We start from the raw sequence: 21,309 nt of genomic DNA, 5'->3' as shown, positions 1-21,309 counted from the left end.
TCGAAATCAAATATCACAACTTTGGAAATTCATAACATGTATTGTCCGTACCATCAAAGAAAAACCATAAATCCAAACCACGAATTCAAACAATCAATTGTTATAGACGACATCAACAAAAACCAACTTCTCAAAAGTCACCAAATATCTTAATGTTATGAAAACTTGAAAACTATTTCTCAACTTTAGGAATTAAGAGTTTCCTCTTCTCCGCACTGTTGAAATCCTGAACCTCTCCAGTCTTTTGGATCTTCGTTGCAGATGTGTGAGAATCTTCTTCAACATCGTAGACTTGAACCAAGTTTCGCTTCACTTCATCCTTAGCTAACATGGAATCAGGAGTATCAGTGAGATCCAATGAAACAGGTGAAACGGTGCTCGCCATGTTAGACACAGGAGTAGTGTTTTCGATTCTTTTGGAAGCAGAGTTCTAACAAAAGACAAATGTAACAGGTTACAATTGCATATCATATTTGAACATATATATAATAAAACAAAGAGGAAGAAAACAAAATTTGACACGAATACCTTGAAACCATCAGATGTCTGAGATTCAAATTCTGAAGCATCAACATTGACAGACATATTTTGAGAAGACTGCATATTTTGTTCATATAAAAAAAATATAAACTACAGGAAAGTAAAATATTTTAAACGTAAATCAATAAGGTAAAAAAATTTATATAACATACAGTTATCTGTGAAGAGGATTGCTTCTCTTGAAGAACAGATATAACGTTAGGATCCACAGTCAGCTTCAGTATACCGTACTTATGGATGTTATACTTCAAGACGTAGCCAGTAACATCAATTTTAAAAGCAGCAGTCTGGCCAACCAATGTGTCAACTTCAGCAGGAATCTTCATGGAATCAGAACGCTGAAAAATAGTAAAATATTTTATCATTTATGATGAATTTTTTGTACATACAAAACATAACCAATTTTAATACAAAAAATAAAACTTACAAATTCAGGGTTAGCAGTAAGAATATCATCAACAGACTTTCCTAACAACTTCCGTGCTTCACGATCAAACAAAGTAAGTGTAACAGAAGCTGATGGGTCTTGAACTCTAAGTTGAATCTTAAACCTATTGATAGCATAAGTACATATTTTAAAACCAAAAACAAATGTTATACTTAAAAAATTTGAGGGTTCAAAAGGTCTATTGTCTTACTTGAGTGAAGAAGTTATAGTTTTAAAAGCACAACGATCAGATACACAGGTAAGAACCTCCTTTGTAACAGCTGAACCTGATTCCTGAGTGTCATCACTCAGATTAACAACTTTGTTGATCTTCTTGTTACATCTATTACAACCCTCATAGAACCATCCTTCATCTTTGTAAACACCCAGTATATTACCCAGAATAATGACCTTGCAAACCTGCATATGTATATGACAACATAAAAAAATATAAAGTAAAGTTTTACGGAAAAGTTTTAAATTATCAAAAAATGATACCGTCTTAAGCGAAAAGACATCACAAATATTCATAAAGTCTTTGCTTTGCAAGATTTCCTCTTCAACAGATTTTGCCATGGAACCAAGGCTCGTGGATTCACTGACTTCAATAGAATTTTCAAACAAACTGTTGAATAGAAAAAATATAAATGTATATTTTTATAAGTTATACATTCATCATAATATGGATATTAATTCAATTAATTCAATAGATAAGATAGATAAGAAATAATGTGTACAATTTTTTTTTTCATACCGGTTTCTGAACTCATCGACTTCAGGACAATCATGATTGCAAAAAAGACGACTAACGGTGTATGAATTGTTAACATACGCAACCCCTATAAATAAACAGTTGAATGTTAGAAATAACAAATATATAAAATAAGTAAGATTTTAATAAAAAAAAGTTATTAAAGAAAGAAAACAAACCATTCCACCACTTGACCTTGCCAAACTGCAATATAATGATTGCATGAATATTTTTTCCCTTGATACTCTCAAAAAATGACAAAACTTTATCACAGTATTGATCCCACAGAGTAAGAAATACCGTCCGACCCCTAAGTAATTAATCAAATTCATAAAAAAATGGTATAAATAAAGTTGGATAAGTTTCATTATATAAGTATGGTAAAAATATACAAACATATTAATTGTAACAATAATATGTATACTGGATTTTAAGATAAGGGTTAATTGCTTACTCCAGATCAGATATCTCTATAGTAACCTTAACAGCCTGCTTTCCAGTTAATTTGTTAGTTACAGTCTTTTTAGGAAATGATCGAACCAAATAACCAATAACATCTACAACAATAAAAAATAGATCAATAAGAAGACGCCACACAATGAAAATAAAAAAATATTAATTAAAAAAAGAGTAACATCTTCTTAAAAAATACTATAACATACATACCTACTGTAGAGTTTGAAATACCATTACTGTTCAAGAGGTCCGCAAAACTCAAGAAATCAAAACCATACGGTGATCCACCAATATCCTCACATGGAATAACTTCGGTTGTCCCCTGGAAACATAGCCTATTTTGATTGTCAACATACCTGTACGTAGAGTTATTAAAACCTATAGTTGGATTCCTGATAATCAAACATTTCTTTTCAACTAATGACGGGCGAAATTGTGGTAAAACTCTATTCAAGCATGTTGCCTCCATCTTTGTCCCCTGTATAACGTATGAAAATTATACTTAATAAAGTATAAATTTAAAAAAAAATTCATATATATATTTAAAATTTGATAAAAATAAAATAAATATACCTCTTCGTCCATTAGAATCATGTCAAATGAGTATAACTGACTGGGATTCCTCCTTTCAGGGTGTTCCTAAACCCTGATCACCCTAACCTTGACAGAAAACCGCTCTTGAAAGGCATCAACAGCTCTGAACATAGTAATGTTATGGTTCTCCATTATATCTATCAGACGAAATAAAACGTATTTCAATATACGAATCAAGATAACTAAAGAATATGAATCTAAGTAAAATAAACAAAATGCATAACAATTTTCGAAATACAGAAATAGTTTATAAGAAATCTTTTAAATCAAAGAAGTCAAAGAAGTTTATAATATGGTTCTATAAAAATTGTACGATGAAAAATTTGAACGTAACCAAATAATGCAGTAATATGAATGACACAATGCGGAAATGGATGAAGTTTTGAAATAATATTTATAGTACCAAAATGAAAAGGTATATAAGGAAACAATCAATTATTATAATAAAAATGATAAATTTTGAATAATCAAGCATCAAGACTCAATATCAGCATCAGCAAACAGCAATCAAGATCCAATCAACAACATCTTCTAAATCAATACCAAAAAAATACTAAAAAACTGAATATGGATAGTATGACTTTGAATTCTTTAAAAAAATATAATAACGAATTATTATTGATAAAATCAATTTGAAACTTCTTTCCAAAAATAAATGAATATTTTACGTGTATCATTAGTAACATAAACAAAATTTACGGTTGTTATATAAGTAAATAATACAGTAATCACCATTCCTAAAAATTACATATTGTTTCTAAAAATAAATAAACCTATTTTACTTATTGTATTCAATATATATATATAGATATATAAAGATATATAGATATATAGATATAGATATATAGATATATAGATATGATTGAACAGTATGAAGCAGACATTTATATGAATCACTTTTCCGATGTACAGTTTTTGTTATTAATGTATAATCGAATCATTTAAATAGAACATAAAAAGCAAATAACTATAATTGTGGTTATATATAATAAAATATACAAATGTGAAAGAGAGGTGCAATATACTTACCGATGCTTGTATTTGGATGTCTGATGATGAACAAAAAAAAGAGAACGCTTCTCAAGTTAACGTTTGAAACATTAAATTATAAACAATTTTCCATATATAATGAAAACAGGGCGGTTAAGTATTGAAAGGAATATATAGGAAATCTGTGATGAGAAAAAGAAACAATCTGTCGATGAAGGTATCAGTCAGAGAGATTCGAAGGAACTTTTTTTAGGAGTCGTTGACATTGCCGAGGAGTGTAAGAAAATTATATAACTTAACATTTCCTGAGACTCCTTGGCAATATCAATGACGCCTCTATGTTCCAAGCAAAACACTTTGCCTGATTTTTTTATTCAACTGAACGTTTCTTCTTAACAAAACAGGTTTGAATTGGAAATATACCTTACTGAATAAGTGACAGGGATATTATAATACAATACGTTAGTAAAAAAGCATATACCTTAATGTATACATCAATGTAGACGGCACAGGAATACTATAAACCTACAAAAACATGTTTGAATGCGAATTAGACAGCAGATTCTATACTGAAAATCAACAGTAATGTTAATTATCAACCATGCAACAGATATTCAATGAAAAACAGATACAGGCTAAAATTAAAATTAAAAATAAGAAAAAAAACAACAACTCAAACAAATCTTATATTAAAAAGAATATGTTCAAATAATTTATGGTGCATACAATACAAAATCAGTCAAAATTAATAATTTTTTAACGTTGAAATTGTAAAATGAGGTAAACATTTTATATTTTATATTAAGCTTATATAGATAAAAGCGAACAGTATGAAGAAGACAGATATATGAATCACTTTTCCGATTTACATTTTTATTAATTAATGTATAATCTAACTCAAAATATTTAGGTTTATAATAAAGAGTAATAAACAGACATGGTAAAATATCTTAATATGTTTATTTATATTTACTAACTATGATAACTATGATGTTAACATCAGTTATTAACAAATGTTTTCTATATGTAATATGGATTAATATTGTAAAATTTATTTATTTATGGTTTATTTGGATCAATCTTTTTAAACATTGTTTTTCTATTCTAATCATACACAGTAAAAATTTAATATAACTTGATATTAGGATAACGGGCAATTCAATAATGGGAACACAAACTAATAGTCCAAATATAGGTCAGATAATATAAATTGTAATAACTAAAAGTTTAAAACTATAAAGTTTGTGATAAAATTGTATAGACATAAGTAATTAATATACGTATCATATAAAAACCAAAAAAAACAAACCCATAATGTCAAAGGAGTACTAAATATGGTTCAAAGGAGAAACAACCCTTTCTACACTCAAAACTTGTTCAGTTTCGTCAAAACAAAAATAAACCGTGTCACCCACCTTAATGCCAGCAATGTTCATTAATCTCGACCAACTACTTAATGCATAACAATAACCTTCGAGTCTCGCTTGACGTATAGTACCATTAGGAAATTCCTTCTGAGGATTAAGATGCAAAAGTCTGATTGTGATACTTTTAACACCCAAATCAAGTTTAGCCTTTATGGAAACATCATCAGGAAGCCGCTGTATTTTATTTAAAAATTTAAATTAATAAAAACATCAATCTTATATCTTATATAAGTTATGTATTATGTAAAAAAAAGTATATATTTAATATTTATTAGTAACTAAAAAGATATTACAACTTACAAAATAGTCAGCAGCCATTCGAACAAAACGAATAATATGTCCAGTGGCTTGTTCAGCAACAGCAGTGGGAGGCAGATCTTGAAGAGAATCAATAGGTGCAATATCAACCTGAAACTTACATATAAAATTTGTTAGATTTAATAATTCAAATAATCTATTATTATATTTATATGTTAAATATAAATAATAAACAAAAAAAAATACTTACATCATCGACATGTACATGATCAAAGTTCAGTTCAATACCATTTTTATCAAATACTCTTAAATGGAAAGAATGACCAAACCATTTTGTAAATAAAAAATAAGAACCGGCCTCCAATTGATGTTGAGTAACTATCACATCAATACCCGCTGTAAAGCAGACTTTACCATTACAACTTTGAACTTTAACATGAAACTCTTTATTGCCTAAATACATAGTTGAAATTATATCAGCAACCGTATAATCATGAGACTTTGAAAGGACAGAATCAGGTATCACCTGTATAAATGAAAACACAAATTTTAAATAAACATAAGACTTGTAAACAATTATGAAAAAATGTAAATATAACGAAAAAATAAGCAAAATATAGATATATTAAAAAATATTCTTACAGTAAATTGAGAAGGCGTAGCTACAATGGATGACCAGAAACAAATAGAACTCGAACCATTTACACAGTATGTTAACTTGAATGTTGTAGAATCCAAAGGAGTGAAGATTACAAAAGTGCCAGCTTTAATTCCTAAATGTGTAATGACATCAGACCAACCATGGAAAAGGAAAAAGATTCCTTTTGCTTCACTTATGTAAACAGTAAATTTACGGCCGTCGTCTGTTTCTATATGAACATTAGTAGGAGCCATATAGACACCCCATAATTTAGTCGTCGCGTGAGAGGGAAGAGCCTTATAAATAAAACAATTGAAAATAAATTTTAATTAAAAAAATATAATAAACAAAGGAATATAATGAAAAGGAAAAATATATATAAATATAATATATGTTAGAAATTATGAATTACCATAATAAATTCATCGGCTCTACTCAAATGCCTACAGAAAGATGGCTCCCTGCTACTGATTTGAATTATAAAAATTATATTACGTTCAGATAAACATAAACATTCAGATAAACATAAACATAAACATATCTAACAAAACAAAATACACATACATATTATACAGATTATAAACACAAACTTAAATCTTTCAATAAACCTAAAAAATTTTAAAAATCAACAACCATGTAAAAAAAACTATAAAATGAATTCATAGAGATGATATGTAGAATAACCTAATTAAAAAATGTACATTAATAATTAATAATTACTAATACACCTGTTAGACATATAAAATACTTATCAAATCATAACAATCAAATAAATATAAATAATTTCCAATTTAAAAAATTTGTATAAATACAGTTACATATATAACACAATAATTATAAAGAGTAGTACAAAACATATTGTATTGTAGAATATATAAATATTACCTTGATGAACTTCCTGACATAATCAAAACCTACACACAACAGTTAAAAAAAAAATATCATGATTACATATTCAAAAATTTTAAAATTAAAAAAACTATAATCAAAAACAACTTCATAAAATCAAATAATTTCTGAAGCAGTAACCTGTTTGTTTGAAGAAGATCTATAACACCTGATGAAGAATCGAAAAAAAGGAAGGCAATAACAAAAGACTATGATTAGTCAATAGATAAAAAAGATAACAGATTAAAAGATTACGTATTACAGGAAGAACATATATACCTTGTATGTCCGAAGAATCGATATAACACCTTATGAACATTCAAAGTACAAAAAGGAAAAAAAAAAACCCTAAAATCAGAATTGATGACAAATTACAGATAAAAAAATTAGATCTGATGAGAAGCTGTACATACCGTCGATGTTTCAAGAATCGTGGTTAGATCGGATGAATAATCGACAGTCGATCGATAGATAGGAAGGTTAAAAAACCCTAAAATCACAAAGAGTATAAGAGAAGAAAGAAAAATGGGAATGATAGACGGTTTAGTGTGTTAAATATGGAACGAATATTAAGGACCCGAATGGGTATGTGGATCCCGTGTCGGGTCATTGCAAGAATATGAGGAGATGTGTATTTTGGCGGGAAAAAGAGGTATGGAGGCCCTAGTAGGTGGACATGTGTCCCCTAATTAAGGCTTTTATTAGGTTGTATAGATTATAATTGTTTTTTTAATGTTTTCTCGTTTCATCTACAAAATATTCTGAGGCGCTAAGGGGGTAGGGGTGGTCATCACTTGTACAAATTCTATCACTCCCAACATCCAATCAAGTTCCGTCATGTCATCAACCTTTATTCCATCACTTAGAACCTTTTTAGGCCATGTGTAGTCATAAAGCCCTTTTAGGGGCGTTATGCGACATGTGGCATGCCACGTCACCCCGGGGCTTTATGGGGCGTTATGCAATTTGAGGCCGTAGTCATAAAGCCCCTGTGTAATCATTACTCATTTTTTAATTTTTATTTTTTTAATTCATTTGTAACTTTTTTTAAAAATAAAATTCATTTAATTAAATAAAAAAAAGTACAATAAAATTAAAAAAAACATGAAACTAGAAAAAAAAAACATTAAACTAGCATAAAAAAATTACACAATCAAAGATTATATTTTTTTTCAATCCGCTCCTTTTGTGCCAACGCCATTTTCAAAGCTTTTCCCGTTAAGTGGTCATGCGGTTTGGAGTAGAACTCAAAGTCGTGAGCCCATTGTCGATCCCGCATAATCTCCGTAACTTCGCGGTTCTCCTCCAAACGTTTGTTACCGAGTTCGTGTATGTCTTGAAGCCGCTTGTTTATCTCCGAAAATGCGTTACTCATATCCGTTCCCATAGACATCGACGACGACTCGGGTTTTTTCGCCCGACTTTTTCTTCCGGGCGGTCTTGGTAGCTCCTCCACCGGCTCGTCATCCGGAATATCCTCGTTCAAGCCGATGTTTCGAGCGTCGGAGGCTGGCGTTTCGGGTTCACCCGACTCGTTTGTTTTGGACCTCTTTGATGGCCGTGTATTCCCGAACGACCACTTGGAGTAGATACGACGGCCCATTTGGGGCTATGGCGAAGGATTTGCCAACACTTCATGTACGGGAAATGGCCATTAGCGTTCGTATACTCGACCAATGCCTCTTGCGTAATGTCTTCATCGCTACTTCCACTTTTCCATCCGGAATACAAGCGTTGGTACACGGTTTGAAAGTTTGTGCACTTCTTGTTTATATCGGTCCACTTCCCCGATATAGAGTCCGGTAGGCGGTATTCCTCTCCTCTACCCATGAGCTCGAAAAAGAGTTCTCGTATTCGGTTCCAAAATACGGTTTTACTTTGATTGTTTGCTACAAACAAAACAATATAAAATGTTAGTTCAAAATTTAAAAAATAAAAACTGAAAATAATAAAAAACAGAAAAAAATAAAAAACAAAAAATAATAAAAAACAGAAAAAAAATAAAAATCAGAAAATAATAAAAAACAAAACAAAACAGAAAATAAAATATAAAACAGAAAATAAAATATAAAACGGAAAAAAACACAAAACAGAAAATAAAAAAACAAAACAGAAAATAAAAAACAAAAAACTGAAAATAAAAAAAACACAAAATAAATAAAAAACAGAAAATAAAAAACAGAAAATAAAAAAAAAAACAGAAAATAAATTTAAAAACAGAAAAAAAATAAACATACATATGACCGGGTCCTCCGAAACATCGATGAAAGTGCGGGTTAACGCATACTCCTCTTCGGGCTCCCACGTTATCACATTTTTTTTTCGCTCGGGTGTTGGTTTCCACTTTCTTTTTATGTGCCCGTTTTGTTTTTCCTTTTCCTTTTTGCGTCTCCGGTTGCGTATCCGGTACCTCGGGTTGCGTCTCCGGAACAACATCGGGTTCGTGTAGTGGGGAGCCGAAAGCTTGAGCCGACCCAAACGCTTGAGACGACCCCATCCCATCCGTGTTTTGATTTGGGTTCCACCCGTAGAGATTAGGGTCCCATGATAGCGGTTGGTTCAAAAGATTCATGAACCCGGGACTTTGTTGATTGTAATCGAGAAAACCGGAGCCGAAAGGGTTGGGTCTAGTGGGAACCGGCGCCACGGGGCGAGTAGGATTACCACTTTGGTTTGGGTCCGCACTAGATCGGGGAGGAATGAAGCCCCGGTTGAATGGATTCATTGTATAAAATATCAAGAATTCTAAAAAAATATGGAAGATATGAGAATGTTTGAGTGTGTGTGGTAAAAAAATAAGAGAGGAGAATGATTTAAAGGAAAGGTTTAAAAATAAAATGAATTTTTTTTTTATTAAAATGACCGTTTGTAAACGGTCAAAAATTCAAATTCAATCTTCTTCACGCCGCGATAATTATAGCGCTTCAAAAAATTTTTGGGCCATAGCGCCCAGGGGGGTGGTGTTTCCGGCGCTATAAGGGGCTATACCGCCCCACTACGTTCAACCTTAGTGGAAATGGTTATCACTCACCACCACACCTAACAATTTCCCCCCAACCAACAATTTCCCTCACAACAATCAAAACATAACGCGTCAAAAATATAACGCGAATTAAGTTCCACGCGTGATGGAGAGTGGGTGGCGGTGGCGGTGGTGTTTTGTACTTTTCCACTCGTGAACAATTTCTATCACGGGCAAATTTTGCACCACCCAGGGTGGCCCAAGTACTAGACACCGGTCATGCTCATAACACCGTAGATATGTGTTCATATTAAGTTAATCGGTTACCAATGACTTTAGTTACATATTACCTTAGTTTTTTTAAACGTTTTCTGGTTTCATCTACAAAATATTCTGGGGCCGCTAAGTACTACGCATCGGTCGTGGTCATAACACTGTAGACATTGTAGCAGCAACTCGCATAACACATAAAGTTAATGGTGTAGGAGTTGGCATGGACGTAGTTTTAAGCCAATCCTACGCTAGTTCGCATGAAAGTTCAAATTTGTGGCGGCTTAATTAGTCACCTATTTAGCCCAATGACCTAGGGTTTTGATTGACTTCTTACATACAACAGTCCTGGACCAACCCTTTATCCTGGGGTTTCCACTTTCATTCGTGTTTTCGTGTTTCAAATCAAGACTTGAAGACGTTGTCATGGAGATGCAAGGCTAGATCACACCTGGATGTAGGGTTAGTGTCAGATGCAAGGCTAGATCCTGGGGGTTCAACCTTTGTTTTAGCTAGGCATGGATTTTGATGGGATACAACCGTTGGGTTTGCTAAGTTCAACCTGTATTTTAACTAGAATTGGGTATAGTTTTCCATAGCCTTTAGTTTCTTTATCATTAACAATTGGGATTGATTCATTGATTGAATCTGAAATGGCAATCATTTAGATAAAACTTTAATTGTAACATACGGTTTAGGATTGCTAATCATAACAATCAAGTAATTTTTCTTGTCATGACTTATCAAATTACCTAGGTTCAGGGGCGGATCTAGGTTACTTTTGTGGGTTCCCAGGAACCCATTCGGTTTAGAAAAAATAGGAAAAATTAGTGAGAACCTAGTATGATTCGGAAAAAAATAGTGAGAATTAGTAAGAATCCATCAAAAGGAACCCATTAAAAAAGTTCTTAGATCCGCCACTGCCTAGGTTAACAGGATCATGTCTATGTGATTCTTCAAAGTTGTAGAACTAGGTTACTTGATCAACTTCACATACCGGAATTGAAACCAGGGTGTGATCATTCTTTTAATCGGTGCTTCACATACCTAAGACCCGAGTGTGATCTTTCTTTTAATAAGTGTTTTAACTAATTGAGTTAATTACACAAATGGGTCCTGTGGTTTATACCTAATTTCGCCTTTGGGTACTAACTTTATTTTTTAACAGGTTTAGGTTCTATGGTTTTAATTTTGTAACACCTTTGGGTACTAACACCAAAATTAGTTAATTAATGACTAAAATACCCTTGCATTTTTTTAAATTTATCAATGTAACACATTTGGGTACTAACACCTAATTTTATTTAAGTTTAAATCAATTTTACAAAATCTATTTATTTTTTTTATTTTCAACTTTTTATTATATCTCTTAATTAACATAAACTCTATTTATTATTTTTATTTTCATATTTTTATTAAATTTCTTATTTAACATAAAATCTATTTGTTACACCAGTATTTTTTTAAATCGATTTTTTAAATAAAATCTACTAGCTATATAGTTTTATGTAAATTAAATTTCTTACTCGTTTTAAATAATGTAAACCTTACTCGTTTTCAATTTTGGATTGAAATGATTGATAATAATATATATCCAAGAATGAAAACGAGTAAGGTTTACATTATTTAAAACTGGTAAGAAATTTAATTTACATAAAACTATATAGCTAGTAGATTTTATTTAAAAAATCTATTTAAAAAAAATACTGGTGTAACAAGTAGATTTTATGTTAAATAAGAAATTTAATAAAAATATGAAAATAAAAAAAATAAATAGAGTTTATGTTAATTAAGAGATATAATAAAAAGATGAAAATCAAAAAAATAAATATATTTTGTAAAATTGATTTAAACTTAAATAAAATTAGGTGTTAGTACCCAAATGTGCTACATTGATAAACTTAAAAAAATGCAAGGGTATTTTAGTCATTAATTAACTAATTTTGGTGTTAGTACCTAAAGGTGTTACAAAATTGAAACGATAGAACCTAAACCTGTTAAAAAATAAAGTTAGTACCCAAAGGCGAAATTAGATATAAACCACAGGACCCATTTGTGTAATTAACTCTAACTAATTTAAGTTTATGTTTTCATCATTGCAAACAAACAAACTAATCAATAAATATAGTCATATATTAGTATACAAAAGACCATGGTTAACCTTCATTGAGGAAACAAAGTTCAGTTGATCTTGATCTCCTCCTTTTTCACATGAGGAAGAGTTGCATAAAATACTCCATCTTTCATATGTGTCTTGATCATATAATTCTTGTTATGGATGCCCTCAGGTAAATGAATGCCTGTAGTATAGTGTTCCTTATTTGTTTTTCCTTCGATGAAGAAAGTGTCGTAATCGAAAAATGTCTTCACGTCCTCTCTCTCCAGTCCATACATCCTACGGGACACATGGAGACCTTGGGTGGATAACTTCATATTCACGTGTCCAGGCTGAAAGTTATAATCCCTACACATCCTAAACTACAAGGGTTTTATGGTAATTAAAGAGAAGAGTGGCGGTTACATGACGGTTACAAAGTTCAGGGGCAGTTGTGACAAATCAGAACTTGGTAACTACCACCCCAAGGGTGGCGAAATCCCTTGGGAGGCACCCATTCGATTTCAGCCACACACAGAGAAGGGACACGACTCTTGGACAAGAAGACACACCCCTTCATGTTTAATTACATCCACATGTTTTAGAGACGCACCCGTTCGTGAAAGGACGCGTCTATTGGATCGCACCCTTTAGAAACTATAAATAGGGATAGATAGTTTCATTTGTAATTCGTTCGTTACATTCAATCATTCCATTATACAAATTCTCAGTTTATATATTCAAGTTATTCGATTGTCTAGAGATCAAAGATCCATTTTGGGGCCAACAATTGGTATCAGAGCGCCAGGCTCTAGGCAAGGGAATCGCAAGGCATCGAATCGCCGAGTTATTCACGATCAGGTTTCATCATTCTATTTTTCGATTTGCAAGTTTTAGTTTTATGGGTTCAAGGTTATCGAACCAGGGTTAGGAATCTAAGGTTTTTTTTATTCCGGGGTTTAGTGCGAATTAGATTGTCAGGAATTCAATTAATATGCGTTGTGGTTATTCGCGGGATAAAGATTTGAGAGTTTGTTGAATTCAAGAGAATTGAATTTTACCAGTACAGTGGTTCGTATTGGTGGTCAGGAAATTTAGAAACAAGAAAGTAAGGGTTGTGAGAATTCTAAGTTAGCAATCAGACTAGGGTTCGTGAGCGAATGAAACCGAGTACAGGAGCACAAAACAGGGTTGTTTTCTTGTTTCGTTGGAGTGCTAGGAAGAATCAGAATTTAATTCAGTAGTTATACGCGATCAGTTTTATTCGCAGGTGAAGGTTTGAAGGTCAAATTCATAGTACAGAAAAGAAATTGAGCGAATCAATTGGGAAAAAGAAAATCGAGTGAGTCGATCGTGAAGAAGAAGCGAGTAAAGATGGAATCATTCGAGTGATTTGAAGTGTGTTCGAAGAATCTAGAATTACCAAGTGAAGGCTCGAAAGTTTTTTTTTTCAATCAGAAACAAAGTGCTATGCCGAATAGACAATTGTAGATGCAGTGCATGCAAAGAAACACGGTGATGCAGTGAATGCAGAAAAGGGAAACATGATGTAGTGAATACAGGAAACAAGAAGATAATTTGCAGTGAGTGCACAAAAAAGTGCAGTGAATGCAGAAAAAGTTGAAGTTATTGAAATAATGAATACTATTGGTGAGACATCAAAAAAGGTTTGTGTGATTCGAAACCGTGTGGAAAAGTGTAGTCGATTTGTGGGGAGTCGAAAGAAAGAAGAATCATGTGATGCGAGGATAACTGTGAAGGGAGCAATCAATGATGAAGAACACGTTGTGAGAGACAACCGTGAAGAAGATAAATCAAGGAGAAGACGCGCGTATCCTGTGACTGGGTCAGAAGAAGTAATTGTTGTGTGATACAACCGCAAGAGAAATCTAGGTGAGTTAGATTATCCAAAATCTATGCGAGATGGATGCAAGTCATGTGATATGATAGTGGGCAAGTTAATCAAGACCGGGTGGAGTTCGTGTTGAGACAACTACACAAAAAAAAGGTTCGTGTGATACAAATCAAGTACGGTCAAGACAAGTGTGAAGCAAGTTCGTTTGAAGCGAGTTCAAGTAAAACAAGGTTCGTGAGGAGCAAGGTTGGTGAATAAGAAGATCCGTGTGAAACGTCGGATACCGAGGAGTTTCAAGAAGATGGAATTGATCAAAGTTCAAGATCTACAACTCAAGGATGTTCGTGATTAGGGGGTGAATGAAAGTTATAATCCCTACACATCCTAAACTAGAAGGGTTTTATGGTAATTAAAGAGAAGAGTGGCGGTTACATGGCGGTTACAAAGTTCAGGGGCAGTTGTGACAAATCAGAACTTGGTAACTACCACCCCAAGGGTGGCGAAATCCCTTGGGAGGCACCCATTCGATTTCAGCCACACATAGAGAAGGGACACGACTCTTGGACAAGAAGACACACCCCTTCATATTTAATTACATCCACATGTTTTAGAGACGCACCCGTTCGTGAAAGGACGCGTCTATTGGATCGCACCCTTTAGAAACTATAAATAGGGATAGATAGTTTCATTTGTAATTCGTTCATTACATTCAATCATTCCATTATACAAATTCTCAGTTTATATATTCAAGTTATTCGATTGTCTAGAGATCAAAGATCCATTTTGGGGCCAACACAGGCACACTCATCCGTATGAGTAGGGAATTTAGAAGCCGATCTAATTCATTATAGATTGCGAATGAATAAAGCGGCCCCAACTTCGCTATCGCAGGGCATAATCCCTTGCCTAGAACTGATCGATCAAAGAACATATCTGAAGAACTTCAGGATAAATAATCAGTATATATAATTCATCCACTGAATATCAATAGATAGGGTGAAACTAAAGCAACTACCAAAGTAAGGCCAACTGTGTTCAGCGGTGATGTCACGGAAGGTAGAGATGACGTTCCCGGTTATGTTAGCCATGATGTCATCCCTTAACATTCCATCTTTCATCTCTTTCTTGATATCACTAGTGGTCATGTCTGGTAACTTCATGTCCTCGAGATACCACTCGTTATGTGTATGTGTATCGACTGGGATTTTAAGTTCTACATTCAGGCCTTCACCTGTCTCCACGTATATTCATCTCTAAGCGTCTGTCTTTAGCATTCATCGTCATCTTGAAGGAGGTCGAAGAAATCCTAGGACACATGATTCTTAGCCATGATTGATCATATGAATCTGAAATCGGACAAGATTCATTAGATATAACAAAAATAGTCAAGAAAACAAGAAGAAGAAGAAGAAGAAGAAGAAGAAAACTACCATCTATTGGCATATGACTATAACTTCGGTGACCAGGGTCAACGCCAAGAAAACGGGATGCAGAGGCTGTTGGATATATTGTTCAATTGTCAATTATAATTCAATGTTGCCGTCAAGGTACGACCCAAAGAGTTACACTTTGGGCAACGAACATTTAACGGTGTTTTAATCGTTAATCACCGGATCACGAAATAATAAGCATAAGGAAAGAAACAGGTAATTATTTAGAATAATTACGGAGAGCCGGATTTAATATTATAATTAATTTGTTAATTATAATAAATATTGTTAATTATTAGATAATTAAAAGTAATGAGATTATTGTTATAATTATGAGATAATTATGTGGAGTTGTGATTAGATTACAATTCTAATGTTGGTTTTAAATAAAAGATATACATATTATATCTTTAATTAACTACTTCCAATTTAGTCTCATATATGCATCCATATAGTTAGGATGGATCTCTAATACTTGGCTGGTTGCAAAAAAAAAAAAAAAAGAACAAATAGGTTCTGTTGTTGGCTGGCTTTTTGGTCGAACAAGAATAAGAATAATCACAAAAATCAAGCTCTTACTTCTTGCATCAAAGGAAGGAAAGCTGAACGTGTTTGTTTCTTTTATTTGGCAAAAAGGTAAGTATAGTTTTGAACTTTATTTTTTTTTAGTTTAAAGGTTTCGTTTGAAATTGTTTCAAACGAACAAATCATATTTCGTGGTCAACGATCATCTAGCGAGATCGTTCGTTGAACCAAGGTGTCTTTCTTGGATGTCACGATTCTTTAATTTTATTATAACCTATTTTGATTGTAAAGAGATCACTGGTGGAAACGGTTTAGAACCGAACCTCGTGTACATGTTTTCCGCTGCGTTCAGTTTGTTTGACAAATTGACTAAAATTATTTTCTAAAAGTTACACCAAAATTCCAACAGTGGTATCAGAGCCACCTTACAAATCAAAGTAGGCTAATTTTATTATAGTGTTTATAGATCTATAAAAAAGTTATAGAATTGCATGCTTAAAATCGAGTAGATTTGACATAGGAACCTGTCACGCATAATAGTTATAGGCAAGTTTTATTAAGGTCAAAAAATAACGCTTGTCAAAGTCCTCTTTGAAATAATTGTTGGCCTTAACCTATTTCGTTTAGCTTAATGATCGTACTATGCAAATTCGGGTTTAGATTTTTTTTTTTTATGAAACGCGCACCTAATTAGTTTTGAAGCTATACGGTTAAGTAAATAAAAAAAACCGGAAATATTGAAATAGTGATTTCAATATAAAACCGATATATTTAAAAAGAAATCAGATGTCATTAAATTCTTTTTTTCTTCTTATCGGAAATTTAATTTATAAAAAAAAAGTTTTTTTGGATGGGATCCAAGATTAAGTGGGAGCACAAAAGGGTTTGTGCTACACTTAATGGGCTCGGTTCATGTTCTTGGGCTCGAACGAACCGAACATATTCTGAACCCGGAATTGCATCTTTATTTATTTTATTATGCGTTTTGCCATGAGATGTTTGTTACGTACATAAAATTAATAATTAATACACGATCATTAAAACGACAATTTTAATAAAAGGTTTAATAAGTATTGGTTAGGTACTTAAAATAAACAGTTTATTTTAAAATACAAAAATCAAAATTGGTTTTACAAAAATTAAAAGTTAATTTGAAAACCATAATTAATAAAAGTTATTGATTAAAATAAATTTACGACACGACCAACTTAGATTAAATAGGGTATTTAAAATTAATCGGTCGAGTGATTGAAAGGTGTTTCAAGTCGTCACAAATTGAAACGTAAAATTGATTTTTACAAAGGAATTGTATAGCCTATGTTCATGCCATAGGCCGTACAAGTATTTTAAAATGACCCGAACTCGTAATTTTAAAATATAACCCAAATAAAAACGATATTCTACGCCACCCTAAATTAAGAACACCCGAACTGATCTATCCGAACCCCTGGTGCTAGTGTTTACCCTGCATCCAGGCCTACGGTTTTGGTTAGGGGTAGTTCCGCGATTTCCATGCTTACATGGGCCGGGCTACGGTTCTTATTTGAGGACAAATATCACTTTTGCGACACGAGAGCGAATGTTAGTGTTTACCCTGCATTCGTCTTCTACGGTTGTGAAAGTGGGTGTAGTTGGGGTTAACGTCCCAATGCTTGACAACACTCGTCATGCGACCCCAAACCGAGAATTGTGTAGTTGACACAATTGGTGATCGTCACCTACCCTTTAATCTATGCCAGTGAAGAGTGCTAAGTCCATTCATTGAGTTATGGGGAGATGGGATCTCATCCTAATTCCTAAAATTTTGTATATCTTGGGTCAAAATTGAATTAGGTTAATACATGAAAATTACTAATAAAATTTTCTTCTAAATTCTACAGATGTCTACAAACAATTCTGATAACACCAAATTCTCGCTTAAGTCCATCCTTGAAAATGCTAAACTTGATAATTCTAACTTCATGGATTGGTACCGCAACCTGAAAATTGTTCTCAGGGCGGAGAAAAAGGCTTATGTCCTTGAAGGACCAATTCCCGAAGCACCTGCTGCTAATACGGGTGCAGCCCCTAGGACATGGGAAAAACATGTTAATGATTCCCAAGATGTGACATGTCTTATGCTTGCTATGATAATTCCAGAACTTCAGAAGAATCTGGAAAACTTGGGCGCATATGAGATGAGTGAGCAGCTGAAAAACATGTTTCAGCAGCAAGCTCGTCATGAGCGTTTTGAGGTGATGAGATCTCTCATTACATGTCGCATGCAGGAAGGTAATTCGGTCAGTGCTCATGTAGTGAAAATGAAGTCTTTCCTTGATCAACTGGAGCGTCTGAACGCACCCCTTAGTAATGAGTTAGCTACGGATGTGATCCTTAACTCGCTACCCAATTCATATCATCAGTTCGTAATGAACTATAAGATGAATGGGTGGGAAAGAACGATCCCAGAGTTGCATCAGATGCTAAAAACTGCTGAGACAAACATCCCAACTAAGGGCAATCCAGTGCTGGCGATCAGGGAAGGAAGAATTACCAAGAAGAAGCAATCCAAGCGAAAAGGCAAAGCGAGTAAGCAAGACAAGGGCAAAGGCAAAAAGGTTGCCACTCCGAAGGCAAAGCCTCATAAAGATGCCAAGTGTTTTCGCTGTGATGAGATCGGGCATTGGAAGAGGAATTGTCCCAAGTACCTGGCTGAGTTGAAGCTTAAGAAGCTGCAAATAGGAGAATCCTCAGGTATACATGTTATTGATCTATTTTCCCTTTCGAGCAAATCTTGGGTGTTTGACACTGGATGTGGTTTTCACATTTGTAATGATTTGCAGGGACTAAAAAGGATTAGGAAGCTAAAGCAGGTGATTAGAGCTGCACGTTGGGAACGGGCAGAATGTTGCTGTGAAGGCAGTTGGAGAATTTATTCTTGAATTACCTTCTGGATTGTTTATTTCTTTAGACAATGTTTTTTATGTTCCTAGTTTGACTAAGAATATTATTTCTGTTTCTGCTTTAAGAGAACAAGGTTTTAATTATGCTTTTGATATTGTTAATGGTAACATTTCTGCATTTTTAAATGGTGTGTTCTATTTTGAGGCTAAGCCTCACAATGGTGTCTATGAAATAGATACTTCTAACAATAGATCAAATAATATGGTATGCTCTCTTTCCTCTAAACGTGTTAAAACTAGCTTTAATCAAACATATCGTTGGCATTGTCGTCTTGGCCATATTAACATCAATCGCATGAGGAAGCTCCAGACTGCAGAGATTCTAGAATCCACGGGCCAGGAGACTTATGATTTATGAGAATGTTGTCTAAGTGGCAAGATGACTAAGGCCCCTTTTACCGGAACTAGTGAAAGGGCTAAAGACCTGTTAGAACTCATACATACTGATGTATGTGGTCCATTCAGGACTATGTCAAGGAACGGGGAAAGATACTTCGTTACATTTACTGATGATTGTAGTAGATATGGATATGTTTATCTTATGAAGTTTAAACATGAAACCTTTGAAAAGTTCAAAGAATTCCAAAATGAAGTACAGAATCAACTAGGGAAAACGATTAAGGCACTTCGATCCGATCGAGGTGGTGAATACATTAATCAAGAGTTTGATGAACATCTCAAGAAGTGTGGGATTATATCCCAACTAACTCCACCCGGAACACCACAACTTAATGGTGTGTCTGAGAGGAGAAATCGAACCTTATTAGATATGGTTCGATCAATGATGTGTCGTACAAACTTACCACAATCCTTTTGGAGTTATGCTCTTGAAACTGCTACACGTCTTGTGAATATTGCTCCTACTAAAAAGGTAGAAAAGACACCATATGAGATATGGCATGGTAAACCACCTAAAGTCTCTTACCTTCGCATATGGGGATGTAACGCTTATGTTACCAGTGAGTCTTCGGACAAACTTGATCCTCGCGGTGAAAAAGTTGTTTTCATTGGATATGCATATCCGGTTGGTTATTATTTCTATAATCCTGCTGAAAATAGAGTTTTCACTAAGCGTCGAGGAACATTCCTAGAGGATGAGCTTATGGCGCGAGGAAATGGAGATAATCTTGTGGATCTTGAGGAAATTCGAGAACCACAAATTGATCAACCAATAGTCGAATCTGCCTCTCAACAAAATATTGTTGGACCTGAACCTGATAGGATTCAGGAATCTGATGTAACACTAGGCGTCCGCAGAAGTACGAGGGATCGTCATGAACCTAATCGGTATTCACCTGATAGGTACGTCTTGATAATAGATCAAGAAGAGCCCTCAACCTACAAAGCTGCGATTTCAGGTAACGAATCTGAAAAATGGCTCGAAGACATGGGCGTCGAGATGCAATCCATGTATGATAACCAAGTCTGGGATTTGGTTGAACTTCCTCCCGAATGTCAGACTGTAGGAAGTAAATGGGTTTTCAAGTTGAAAACAGACATGGATGGAAATGTGCAAACCTATAAGGCTCGTTTGGTTGCTAAAGGTTTTACTCAGACTCAAGGAGTTGATTATGAGGAAACCTTCTCGCCAGTAGCCATGCTTAAGTCTATTAGGATTCTACTTGCTATAGCCGCGTATTATGACTACGAGATATGGCAAATGGATGTCAAAACTGCGTTCCTAAATGGACACCTAACAGAAGATGTCTATATGGAGCAGCCTGAAGGTTTTGTAGATCCTAAGAATCCAAAGAAAGTTTGCAAGTTGAATAAATCCATTTATGGATTGAAACAAGCATCTCGAAGCTGGAATCTTCGTTTTGATCAGAAAATCAAACAATTTGGTTTTATCAAAAATGAAGATGAGCCGTGTGTTTACAAGAAGGCAAGTGGGAGTTCTATTACTTTTCTAATCCTGTATGTAGATGACATACTTCTCATTGGAAACAATATCCCGATGTTGCAGGACGTTAAATCCTGGCTTGGTAAATGTTTCTCAATGAAGGTTTATGGAGAAGCTGCTTATATTCTAGGAATAAAGATTTATAGAGATAGATCTAAGCGGCTACTTGGACTTAGTCAAAGTACATATATTGATAAGGTCATTCAACGTTTTTCAATGCAAGATTCCAAGAAGGGTCTCTTGCCAATGGCAACTGGAACCGTACTGAATAGTCATCAGTGTCCCAAATTGGACAAAGATAAAGAGGATATGAAAAAGGTTCCATATGCCTCTGCTATCGGTTCCATCATGTATGC

The 21,309-nt window shown here is 33.8% G+C and overlaps 1 protein-coding gene across 1 annotated transcript; it reads right to left on the bottom strand.

Moving 5' to 3' along the window:
* Positions 1–1,361: 1,361 nt before the first annotated feature.
* On the bottom strand, positions 1,362–2,900 carry LOC110932406 (replication protein A 70 kDa DNA-binding subunit C-like). Its single transcript, XM_035975982.1, has 7 exons — positions 2,835–2,900; positions 2,385–2,652; positions 2,173–2,275; positions 1,898–2,028; positions 1,722–1,806; positions 1,489–1,592; positions 1,362–1,387 (listed from the first exon to the last, which is right to left on the bottom strand). Exons 1-7 carry the CDS (start codon positions 2,898–2,900, stop codon positions 1,362–1,364), a joined length of 783 nt encoding a protein of 260 aa, XP_035831875.1.
* Between the last annotated feature and the right edge of the window lie 18,409 nt (positions 2,901–21,309).

Source organism: Helianthus annuus, chromosome 8 (genome assembly GCF_002127325.2).
Source record: "Helianthus annuus cultivar XRQ/B chromosome 8, HanXRQr2.0-SUNRISE, whole genome shotgun sequence".
Taxonomy (NCBI): Eukaryota; Viridiplantae; Streptophyta; class Magnoliopsida; order Asterales; family Asteraceae; genus Helianthus; species Helianthus annuus.
Note: the sequence above shows the minus strand (reverse complement) of the source record. Positions and strands in the feature narration are given on the sequence as shown.